Source organism: Silurus aristotelis, assembly GCF_946808225.1.
Source record: "Silurus aristotelis genome assembly, chromosome: 4".
In the NCBI taxonomy this organism is placed as follows: Eukaryota; Metazoa; Chordata; class Actinopteri; order Siluriformes; family Siluridae; genus Silurus; species Silurus aristotelis.
The window spans coordinates 13,888,341-13,901,379 of record NC_139577.1 but is presented as its reverse complement, the minus strand read 5'-3'; the positions used below and the strand labels follow the sequence as shown (position 1 = coordinate 13,901,379).

Sequence of the window (13,039 nt, the reverse complement as noted above, 5' to 3'; positions counted from 1 at the left end):
AGTCCAAATCCATCATCATAGTTCTTAATACAATTTTGGTCTTGTATCTCAAGGTATGATGTACGAAAGGTCTGGAAAGCTTTAATTTATTTTTTTTGCTTTTTACAATCATAAAGTGTGACTATTTAAGTTACAAATACTGTAGCTTCCTGTCAGGTCAAAACAGTCTGGCCATTGTCCTCAACCTCCTCCACCCTCCTACAACCTGAGGAGCACAGCTGATGTCCCAAATGTCCTGTAAACTCTGTGTACCATGTTTAACTTGTTCTACCTTCACTATTGATAAGTAAATGTCACTGGATTAAATGAATATTCGTGGACATAGTAGGCATTAGTCCACCAAGCTGAATTATTATAGGGCTAGAACTCATGTGTGGGGGAAAAAGTAGAATGAACTGCGAGAAGTCGGTTACGAGCCCGGTGACGTCACCCAAGACCCGTATTTGACAATCGAATCCGGAAGTGTTTCGAGCACAGCTAGTTTTTCAGTCCTTCTTCACCATTCTGCTAGCTAAGTTTAGTCTTTCTTGGAGGAGAAAGAAAATGTCCAAGGAGTTGCCGACAGTGAACGATGCGACAGTGATTAATGGTCGTGTTTGTCTCGAGGCGGAGGGTCAGAGCAGGTATCCGCGCCGGTACACAGGCAGCGAGCAGGTAAACATATTACTCAGCAACCGTGTTCACTGGCAGCCCAAACACGAGGAGCGATTTAAATGTATAGATTTGTACTTTCTGACCTGCCGGGATTTCTACACAGAAGACTTGCTGTTTGTCATCTAAACAACCTGTCTGTGTGCATGCTAATATGACAGCGTTTAACAGCGTGTCCAAAAGTACCTTAGTTTTTATGTGGTTTATATCGCGAGTCAGAATCTGATTCACAGATGCATTTGTTCCCCAACGTCTTAAAGTTTATATTCTTACAACCCTCAGGAACCACATGTATGTCCATTAGTTCCTTGCAGAACCTTAAATATCAAGAGATTTTTGGTAATATATAATCTCTACATCACTGTTGTACACCTGCAGCTTTTATGTTGGAAAAAAAATGTACATGATGTTTGGCAGAATTATTATTTTTTTAGTTTTTTTTTTTAGAAGTGTCCCAAAAGTATCCATACATAGGGGTAATCAACACACTTTTTCTTTAGCAAAACGTCGTGCCTCGTGCCTCGATCAGGAAGCTGTCATGAGGTTCCAAAGGACATGCAATTAAACACATAATGCCAGATGTTATTGGCTCATGAGTGGTAGACATATGGTTACGAAGAAATGTTATGTAGATGTTTTATTATTATGTTTGATCATTTTATAACCGCAGGATTAATGCAAGCCTTTCTGGTTGACCATTTTATATATAAATAAATAAATCAAACTAAATCAAACCTTCAAATCATCACACGTTTATTCACAACGTCTTTTCTTTACTCAGAAATAAAATTAAAAACGCAAAAAATAAATATCAATAAAAAAAAAAAATGTTTGAATCACTAAACATTTGTTTTACTGATGCTCCAATTCTCAAATCAAAATCCGGCATGGTGCACAAGTCCGGCAGTTAAATCCGTCCGTGTGGAAACATAACAAAAGTTATGTTTGGTGTCCTGATGTTTTTCTTAATTTAAAACACCATAAATACTTTAAAACATTTACAAGAATAGTTTGTCTTCATGCTCTCTGTTGAATATGGTTTCACTAATAATAAACATGTATATACATATGTAAATAAATATATATATTAGGGTGTATGGTAAGGTTCACTGATTCACATCGGTGCATCGGCATAAGTTAACGATGTGATGCGTGGATTTAACACAATGTGCAGAGGATACAAATTTGGCATTTGTATTGCGATTAATGGTTTTTAACACATTTGCATCAGTAAAAAAATGTATTTATGTATTTAGAATTATTAATAGATGCGCTACCCTTTAATTATTTAGAAAGTGACCAATTGTTTATGATTAATATTTGATATATAGATATAAGCTAAACTGTTTCGCAAGCGCGTTCTCTCAGCACCACTGCTGCTACGTGAATATGACGTATCACAACACTACCGAGGCATGTTCTGGGAGTCACATAGAATACAGATAAACATAGCAGAGGTAGAGCTGCATCTTCCTGTAGACAAAACAGGAAAATAAAATAGTGCTCAATTCGAGCACTGCATAGCATCATATTTTTTCTATTGCATTGAACCAAATTGAAATTAATCGCATTTCATGGTAATAGAAGTGAATTGCACCGCATCATGTGCTGCTTAATATGTATCTTCAATGTATCGTATCATTGGCCATGCATCAGCTTTAGTTTTTATATATAGTATATACACTCACTGGCCACTTTATTAGGTACTTTATACTAGTACCGGGTTGGACCCCATTTTGTCTTCAGAACTGCCTTAATCCTTCGTGGCATAGATTCAACAAGGTACTGGAAACATTCCTCAGAGATTTTGGTCCATATTGACGATAGCATCACGCAGTTGCTGCAGATTTGTCGGCTGCACATCCATGATGCGAATCTCCCGTTCCACCACATCCCAAAGGTGCTTTATTGGATTGAGATCTGCTGACTGTGGAGGCCATTTGAGTACAGTGAACTCATTGTCATGTTTAAGAAACTAGTCTGAGATGATTCACGCTTTATGACATGGCGCGTTATCCTGCTGAAAGTAGCCATCAGAAGATGGGTACACTGTGGTCATAAAGGGATGGACATGGTCAGCAACAATTCTCAGGTAGGCTGTGGAGTTGACTTGATGCTCAATTGGTACCAATGGGCCCAAAGTGTGCCAAGAAAATATCCCCCACACCATTACACCACCACCACCAGCCTGAACCGTTGATACAAGGCAGGACGGATCCATGCTTTCATGTTGTTGACGCCAAATTCTGACCCTATTATCCGAATGTCACAGCAGAAGTAGAGACTCATAAGACCAGGCAACGTTTTTCCAATCTTCTATTGTCCAATTTTGGTGAGCCTGTGCGAATTGTAGCCTTAGTTTCCTGTTCTTAGCTGTCAGAAGTGGCACCCGGTGTGGTCTTCTGCTGCTGTAGCCCATCCGCCTCAAGGTTCGACATGTTGTGCATTCAGAGATGCTCTTTTGCACACCTCGGTTGTAACGAGTGGTTATTTGAGTTACTGTTGCCTTTCTATCAGCTCAAAACAGTCTGGCCATTCTCCTCTGACCTCTGGCATCAACAAGGCATTTGCGCCCACAGAACTGCCCCTCACTGGATATATTATTATTTTTTTTAAATCACCTTTCTTTCCCTTTCTGACGCTCGGTTTGAACTGCAGCAAATCGTCTTGACCATGTCTACATGCCTAAATGCATTGAGTTGCTGCCATGTGATTGGCTGATTAGAAATTTGTGTTAACGAGCAGTTGGACCCGGGGCTTTCAGTTCATTTCCATTTCTATAAAAATGGCATGCAAGTTCATCAACCTCTTCTTGTTTTCTCAGAATGACCTTCAGGCAAGAGCGCACCCTCCTGGCACCTCCACCACCATGTCTGAATCTGAGGCCGCGTTAGATACAGTACCAGCGGCAGCACTAGTGGATGATTGTGAGAGGCTCGGTACTCTGTTTGGGATGTTCAACAAGTGCCTGAGAGGCATGGGCTTCACACAGCTCTACTTTGGAGAGAAGATTGTAGAGCCCATGGTGGTGCTCCTGTTCTGGCTGCTACTGTGGTTCCTCGGCATCCAGGCTCTGGGTCTCGTAGGAACTCTTTGCATTATAATTATATACATGCAGAAATAATGGGCTAAGCAGGATTTACATGATTACTTTCTTTGTGTCTTGGCACAGATCAGTATAACGAATGTCTCTTTATAATGAATAACATTATAACATACAGTGGGTTTGGGTCTCTCTTCTTTGTGAGCCTTGAATAGCTGCCTGTATTTACAGTGCCATAAAAAAGTATTCAGACTTTATAAAGTTTTTATATATGTTTGTTTTGTTGGTTTGAAAAACTAAAACTAATTTATAATTGAGCAATTAAGAAAGATTTCATTTAAAACACCTTTACATGACACTGTAAATGAGAATGGGACTCTGAATTGGAATTTTTTTTTTTTCATCTATGCACTAATTTAGACGTTTTTTTTTATATGCATGTTTCCGTAAATATCAATTTGTATTGATGTTTGAGTCAGTACATATTCTTAACAAGCATGGATGCTAAAGGAACAAGCACTTTAAGAAAAAGACAATATTATTTGACCTTATTCAAACAAAATGTTGCATATCAATCATCACTTTTCCTTAAAATGAAAGTTCTGCCTTTTTTGTCGTTTTGTTTTTTTTTTCCTCCTTGCCTTTGATGTTATTCATGCATTCTCCACACAAGTGCACTAGAGGGCAACCTCTTCCTGCTCCCTATCTCCTGGGAAAACCAATCAAGAAAAGTCTATCTCTTTGTAACAAATCGTAAAATCTAGTTGCTAATAGTCCAAATGTACCAATGCATGGTGTGTCATTCACAGTCTGGCATGGGAACTGTGTGTAAAACAAATGATTCATATTGTATCTAAGCGCAAATGTGTGTGCATGTGTGTAGTGTCCTGTGTCAGACTAGTGTCCCATCCAGAGTGTTTTTATGATTTGCAACCATTCTTGTTATGATATGGTTGGATGGATGGATGAATGAATAATCAGTACAATTTTATTCTTGTGAGATTCCACATTGCGAATCTAAAATGCCAAAATCCTTCTATTAAAATACATAAAAAACATATAGAGGTAGTCCCCGAGTTACGATGGAGATGCGTTACAATGACACCATAGTAACTTATATCGTAAGTGGAGACGTGGTCTAACCTACAAAGGAATGGTAAAGAATGGTGACCAGTATGGGGCAGTATACTGCAATTTGTTAATAATTCAACCTTTAACTGTACATAATTTAGCAAATCAGAGCAATTTACAGTACCCTACTGTATAAAGGTTACATTATATGTGTATGTGGCAACAGGCTGTTTCAGAGTCCAGCGACGTGATAAAATCGTGAACGAGTTTTTGTGATTCAAAGACCAATTTTTGCTGGCGAGAGTGTCATCTGACAAGGTGGAAGCGAATAGTCAACGTAAACTCAAAAATCCGTAAGCTAACTCAGAGGTTTTCTGTACATATGCCACAATATAAATATATGGCTCATTTCTGTTCTTTGAAAAATCAGAAAATCAGTTGAAAGACCATTTGTTGCTGCCTCACATCTGAAAATGGTTTGTAAATATGATTATTTGCAAATGTGATTTCTCACATTTTGTTGCGTTTTGTTGAGCTGCATAACACAAGGCATGCGTTTTGGTTACGATTGTAATCCCGTGAAAAATTTTGTTAAAAAAATTTCGATAAAATGTTTGCTTTAACAACAAAATGTGATCAATGACAGTTTACAGCTGTTTCCTGATACCTCATTTCGCAGACTTTGTGCCATAATTTGCTATCATTATGTATGTTATCCTGCTGCATTTTCTATCAGATCTTTTGGAAAACTTTATTTGGGAGTGGAAATTTTTTCCGTTTTACTTCTGTATTTGCAGTCAGCTGTAGTCTTTGGCTTTTGAAATAAAATGTTTTGAACAAATGTGTTGCTGGATTTATTTATTCATATATGAAGCAACATATCCAAACTGCACAATGGACATGCTTACACTACAGCTACTAAAATACAGTGTGCACTCTGTATATTTGTACTGATCATATTCCTATAATTGGACTTGGTCCTTAAAATATTTGAATCTAGTATTTATATACCTAGTTTAAACATCTCTCCTGCAATCTCCAAGCAATAAAGCAAGCTCTCTTTTTCTGTTGCACCCCCAGAGTACCATAAAGGATTATAACACTGTCACAGCCCCTTTATTAAATCCATATAATTGGCTTGTCTGCTGTTATTGCAAGCGCTTGTTTGTAATGTGTCACTTTGTACACTGCAGTGTGAAGGTCTTCATCGCCGTCTTCATCATCATCATCATAGATGCAATTAGCGTGCATAAATATTTGTGCGAGTTCTTTTGGTAGTCGGCAAAAAAAAAAAAAAAAAAAGGCTCAAAAAACAAACAAGGTCTAGCTGCAAAACAAGTCATCCATAACTCAGCTAGTCATCAGAACCTTGCTGAGTAAAACCACATTAAATTAATGACTGGAAATTGGGCTATTTTACTATTTGCTTTAGCTTTATTTATTTTTATATATATATATATATATATATATATATATATATATATATATATATATATATAAATAATGTTGAACATTTCTAAGCCAATGAAGAAGAGCCTTTAGTTGTCGCATACAGTATACATTACAGCACAGTGAAATCTTTTCTTTGTATATCTCAACGATTTTAGGAAGCTGGGGGTCAGAGCACAGGGTCGGCCATGATACAGTGCCCCTGGAGCACATGGGGTTGAGGGCCTTGCTCAGGGTTCCAGAGGTGGCAGCTTGATAAAACTGGGGCTTTAACCCCTGACCTTCTGTTTAGTAAACCAGAGCCTTTACCACTGACTACCACCTCTCGCCACCCCCTGGCAGTGGATTGTCCCTATACAGAGCAACATAGAATAGATTTTGTGTTTTCAGTAAAAATATGTTCTCATACCACAAACTACTTAGTCATAGACCCATGCCTTTGTATGAACTCAATGTTCTACATTTACCTCAATAGCATTTGGAATGTCTTACTTATGCCCAGACTCCGTAACTACTTCCGTAACTACATATCCGCATATGATGACCGCTCAGAATGTTAGCATTGCTCCCTGTTTCCAGTAATATTCTATCAACTGTGATGCAGATCTTTTTTTTTTTTTTTTAAGTTTCACTCAAGTGCTGATACTGATCTTATTTGACAACAATCACTGAGTGCTAATTTATAGTCAAAATGTATAGACCAAAAGAGAGGCACAAAGGCATTTCAAAACCATTATACAAGGCACATTGGGAAGATAATAATAACAAATAACAAATCGTAAAATCTAGTTGCTAATAGTCCAAATGTACCAATGCATGGTGTGTCATTCACAGTCTGGCATGGGAACTGTGTGTAAAACAAATGATTCATATTGTATCTAAGCGCAAATGTGTGTGCATGTGTGTAGTGTCCTGTGTCAGACTAGTGTCCCATCCAGAGTGTTTTTATGATTTGCACCCATTCTTGTTATGATATGGTTGGATGGATGGATGAATGAATAATCAGTACAATTTTATTCTTGTAAGATTCCACATTGCGAATGGTCTGGTGAGACCAAGTTTGCACAAACTGGCTCGTGCCATGTTTAACTCGTATTGCTTGCGTTGGAGTTGATACTAGTTTATGCTTTTCCAGCATAATTACTACTGATATGAACTATGATATTACACTATGGTCTTGTTCTGCATTGCTCGGTGGCAAAACTAAAAATGACACTATGTGAACAGTGTACTCTGGAGCCATTGATCAATAGTTATTAACAGCTAATGCTTTAATTGCAATCAACCAATTGTTGGCTGTGTATTTTCAAACCTGGTACTTGAATTTTCTCTAGGGCTTATGATGAATTGGACTTTGGCTGTTTGTTCAAACTGATTTGAACTTCTGCCATTTCACCAATGAGATGTGTGCTGTATATTGCATAACTCCACTGTCCACTGAACCGCTGTCCCCAAATGGTTTTTTTTTCATGTTTTAAAGTGGAGCCATTAACCAGCATCTCCTCAAACTATGTGTATTTTAGCAAGCTAAACATGCTTCATTAGTAGTGTGCACAGGCTGCTAGCACTGAATTTTCCATCAAGCCATAATCTTCTTGGGAGCAAAGAGCAACTTCACCATGGTGCTCCAACATAGCTTACACATATCATATGCCATATAGGCTTTCCAGTTCTTTTTGTATTCCCGTGGTCCATTGACCCACTAGCAAGGTCATTGCTTTCTCTTTTGCCAGCATTGATTTTAGCCCAACAGTTTCTGCATCTGCCACTGCACCCATTTTATGTGTGCTCTTATAAATCAATACTAAATTTACCAAGGTCCATGTCAGTGCACTCTCCTTGATGGTGCAGATTTCTTTTTCACAATTTCCCATCTATCGACCTAATACATAATTCTCTAAAATAAGGAATCCCTTTGAGCTTACGCTACACACTCTGCAACTCAATTTGGCTGATTAAAACTTTACATCCCAGGCACTGAATTTTCTACTTCTGCATCATCATCTGGACATTATGGATAGATATTTATATTTAATCTGTACTGAGTGCACCAACAGTGCTAATTATCTATGCATTAACTGACTGATTTTCTGTTTCTATCTTTATTTGCATCCTTTTATTTCAAATTATTATTTTTCTTTTTTTCATTAATTATTGTTGTATGTTGATATTTTCCCTCCCACTCTAGATGTATAATAAGAAAAAAAACTGTAGAATTTATGCAATCTTTTACATGTTTTGAATTCTAATACTGTAACTGTCTCGAGGCTGGTACTTCCTATACTTAACAAAAAAGAGAAGGGGAAGAGGACATGCTTGACCTGATCAAGCTAAAAATACATAAACTACAGAAAACTACATAAGAGAGACTTTAGTATGCCATTTAGCACAACAAAGGAAACAGAGTTGAGGAATTTCATATATTATGCTTATATGTTTAAGTGGTTACTGAATAGAAAAATATCAACAGTGGTATATTCATTGTCTGCACTACACAACAAGTTTAGATCACTAATAAATTGAGAAGGAATCAATTTGCCATCATTTCTCAGCTCTGTAATAAGCCCACGCAATTGGAATTGGAAAGGAGTATGATGAGAAAAGCAGCTAATAAAGAACCAGCATTTGACAACTTGCATGAATAGAATCCACAGCATCTTGTCTGAGCTACAATCTTTAATATAGCCCTAGCAGAAGCCCTAGAGAAATAAATGATCCACATTATTTAAAAAACACCGTAGTCTAGTGACTTAGGTACATTTAATTATATTGAAAATGAATGTCCAAGTTTTGTGCAAACAAATCAGCTTTATCTCTCTATCATTTTGGATCTGATGTAGCTAATGCCATTGTATTGTAAAAACTCAGTAAACTGATTGTACGTCTTGTAGAAAGAAAAAAAAAAGAACTGAGCATCACTGGTATGCTTTTGGATTTTAAATTATGCATGTGCCATGGTGTTTGTGTGAAAAGCATAACAATCCCTCCCTTGAAAGGCAAAGCTGGCACACATTGACGAGTGCATAAAGAACAAGAGATAAAGCCCCCAGATCAGAGATTACATAACTTTGAAGAGTACGCAAGTTTCATAGTAGTAATTACGATTAAATCATAGCTCTTTATTCATATAATTATGTACCCTTCAATCTGAGTAAATATTAGGATTTTTTTTTAAATGGTAAAGAAAAAAACATCTATTTGGTTAAACTTCTGTATTATAAATGGAGGAGTTACTGGACGTAAACCAGAAGGCTGCAGGGTGAAGTATATTCAGCAGTCGTTTATCAGTTTGACTAAACATTACATTAAGGAGGTGGAACGGCTCTAACTTAAACAAAGTATTTATGCTTTGTTAATGTATTTGCAAATCTTAGGTTCCTTGACTCATAAAAAAAAGTTTGTATGTTAACCCCAAGCCCAGTGCTTCTCTTACGTAAACACAGCTACCACCTGGCTTTGATCACAATCTTACAAAAGTTTTACTAAAAAAAAAAAAAGATTAATTTGTAGTATTTTATTAATGTGCCTTTTCTTAATCTTCCCATAAATCTGTTGGATAGCCTATAGCTCCTCCTTAAAGAGAGCTGGAAGAAGGTGGTCCCTCCCAGTTGCGATTTTGGGGCTCGGGTATAAAATTATGAGCCAAATAGTTTGTGGTCTCTTTTTTTTATCTTTCTTTCTCCCTCTCTGTCTTCCTGACAGCAATAGGACATGGCAACTGCAGGAAAGGTACGCATATTTACCTCTTTCTTTTGCATTAATAGCTGCTTTATCTTTGTATTTAAAAGCTTGTTATGAATTCGCCATAATAAATGTATTGCCATGTAAAGTTTTATGTCAGTTTAGAAAAATGACAGCAGTCAGGGTCCAGATGAATGATATTATATGAAATACATTTAAAATCATAAAGTATCAGAGTCTGAATCTGTATTTGTTTTAAAAAGGTTACAAATGATGTACTTATTTTTTTTACTTTTTAGTGGTATTAGTGCATGTATATATTATATATACTATATTCTATATTGGGGAATGATGCAAAAATAAATTGATGTAGAACCAGAGGCCTATAGAAGGATATTGTTAACTTCAGAATGTAATATGGAATCACAATAAGAAAATAACTGAAAAAAACATTACCACCATTATTTACTACAAACCCAAATACTAAAGCAGGAACCTCAGTAATCTATTTAACATTTAATAAGATTGTGAAATCTTACTTATAATCCCCACCCAAGACAAACATTGCTTAATGGGCATGAAACAGATGGTTGGAAAGCTTCCATGTGAAGTCTGGAATCAGTGTATTTGCAGAATCCATGACCGTTTTGCACTAAGCACACAAAGAACAGAAAAGCATCTATTCACTACTCCACAAATTGTGCATGTGTGTGTTTTAGGTGATTAAATGTCGGGCTGCTGTAGCCTGGGAGCCCAATACTCCTTTGGTGATAGAGGAGATTGAAGTGGCTCCACCACAAAAGAATGAAATACGTATCAAGGTTGAATATTTCTTCTTTGTTCCTTTGCTGTTGCTTTCAAGAATAAATCGTATATATATTTATGGGGATTTCAGTTTTTTTAAACTGGGGCTTAAGGTGTTCTCTAATCCTGTCCTGTGCTGTAGGTGATTGCTACAGGTGTTTGTCACACCGATTTATACCATCTGTATGAGGGAAAGCATAAGGAAGGCTTTCCTGCTGTCCTTGGTCATGAGGGGGCTGGTGTGGTGGAGAGCATTGGACCCGGAGTCACCGAGTTCAAACCGGGTCAGGACACCCATGACGTTGCCTCGGTTTCTGGATTGCTACTGCCCGCTTGCCTGTAGTGTAATGACCTCTTCTGTGTGTGATCATATTTTTGCAGGTGACAAGGTCATTCCCCTCTTCGTCTCTCAGTGTAGGGAGTGCAGGTTCTGTAAGAGCCCAAAGACCAACCTATGTGAGAACAGCTGGTAAGAAACCTGCATAAGTGCACACAAAACAGCAAAGCAGTAGTGGGCAAGAAGCCTGTTTGGCCATGCATGTAGGATTGAAAGCGAACAATAATAATAGAGGGCTGAACAGTTGTTAAAGCCAAAATATAGGCGCTTTGAACAAGTTAAATCAATTAAAGGTAAATGTAGCATGGACATCAAATGTATTTTTTTCACAGGTCTAGTGACCGATATGCCCAAATGTCAGATACCACGACACGTTTTTCCTGTCGTGGTAAGCCTGTGCTGCAGTTCATGGGCACCAGCACCTTCTCTGAGTACACTGTTATGAACCAGATTGCTGTGACAAAGATCGACGATGATGCCCCATTGAACCGTGTTTGTCTGCTTGGTTGTGGCATTTCCACCGGCTATGGAGCAGCTATTAACACTGCCAAGGTATGTATAGTGCTGTACTCTCTTTCAGTATATACTGCATGTACAGTAAGTAAGCCATGTTCACAATATCTTGCTGCAGTTAGATTGTGTTTATATATGGCAGCATGTGTTTACAGGTAGAGCCAGGCTCAGTGTGCGCAGTGTTCGGGCTTGGGGCCGTAGGCCTCGCTGCAGTCATGGGTTGTAAGAATGCTGGAGCCTCCAGGATCATTGCTGTGGACATAAACGAGCAGAAGTTTGAGAAGGCAAAGGTGTTTGGTGCCACTGAGTTTGTGAACCCCAAAGCACACAAAAAGCCTGTCAGTGAAGTTCTGATGGAAATGACCAATGGGGGTGTGGATTTCTCCCTCGAGTGTGTGGGTAACGTGGCTGTTATGGTAAGCTGTGCTGAAACTTGTGTACTGGTCTTTTTTCCTATGACAAATTCTGTTAGTAAATTATTCTTGGTTCTATGAAGCGGAGTGCACTGGAGTCGTGTGTTAAAGGTTGGGGTGTGAGCGTGCTCGTCGGCTGGACAGACCTTAATGATTTCTCTGCTCGACCAATTCAGTTAATTGCTGGAAAGACCTGGAAAGGAACGTTGTTTGGAGGTAACCTGGTTTTTAATAAACAAAGCCTATTCAATGGAAATAAAATCAAATGTAGCTGTGAAAATGGCTTTTCATCAGTTGATCTTTGCATATCTGTGTGCCTTAGGCTTTAAGAGCAAGGATTCTGTTCCAAAGCTAGTCCAAGACTACATGGCTGGCCGTATAAAACTGGACGAATTTGTTACCCATACCATGAGTCTCGAGCAGGTCAACGATGCCATTGAGCTCATGAAAAAAGGAGCTTGGTAAATGTTTTGTAATTCTTTCAAATAGCTTGATCTTTTTAAACTGTTTCGATTTGTAACATTTCTTTCGTGTCTTACAGCATTCGAACCATCCTGAACGTGTCGAAATGAGAAGGGCACAGCCACGCAAATATAACAGCTACTCGAGGCCAGAGTCATCACCGCTTTTCCCATATCTTCAGCTAATTTTGTCTTGAAACCCCTGTAGAACTCAGTAAAAGTGTTCGTATTGAAGTACTCATTACCCATTTAGTGTATTTAATCTGCATGCGATTATAAACCTTTAACCCACATTTTGGAATTCGACTTTCTAGTGCAAGATATTATGCTGCAATAAAAATGCTAATTCAATTGCGCTTCTGCTTTAAATCTTTATGAGCTCATCCCATTTACACGAAGACCTTTTTATAAGAAAAGTCTTAAGTGATTCATAAAATAACCTTCCGAGACGCTGCCAAACGCAAAACTGCAAATAAACATCTGTTTTGTTTCATACTGTGAAAATTCCTTCAGAATCTGACTCCGGGCCATATGATGTCCTTATTCAACATGAAGAAATGTTGAAATATATCCAGTCACGTACATCTTCTGGATGACTGGAGCCGACTGACAAGCT

At 38.0% G+C, this 13,039-nt stretch overlaps 2 protein-coding genes across 2 annotated transcripts; both read left to right on the top strand.

Moving 5' to 3' along the window:
* Positions 1–419: 419 nt before the first annotated feature.
* fam241a (family with sequence similarity 241 member A) lies at positions 420–5,606 on the top strand. The gene is made up of 2 exons (XM_083540627.1): positions 420–654; positions 3,476–5,606. The coding sequence occupies exons 1-2, from the start codon at positions 544–546 to the stop codon at positions 3,773–3,775; spliced, it is 411 nt and encodes a 136-aa protein (XP_083396753.1). The 5' UTR covers positions 420–543; the 3' UTR covers positions 3,776–5,606.
* A 3,657-nt stretch (positions 5,607–9,263) lies between these two features.
* LOC310724861 (alcohol dehydrogenase 1-like) lies at positions 9,264–12,774 on the top strand. Its single transcript, XM_083539237.1, has 9 exons — positions 9,264–9,943; positions 10,615–10,716; positions 10,842–10,983; positions 11,081–11,168; positions 11,369–11,588; positions 11,705–11,965; positions 12,046–12,178; positions 12,285–12,423; positions 12,504–12,774. The coding sequence occupies exons 1-9, from the start codon at positions 9,926–9,928 to the stop codon at positions 12,532–12,534; spliced, it is 1,134 nt and encodes a 377-aa protein (XP_083395363.1). The 5' UTR covers positions 9,264–9,925; the 3' UTR covers positions 12,535–12,774.
* Positions 12,775–13,039: the final 265 nt, after the last annotated feature.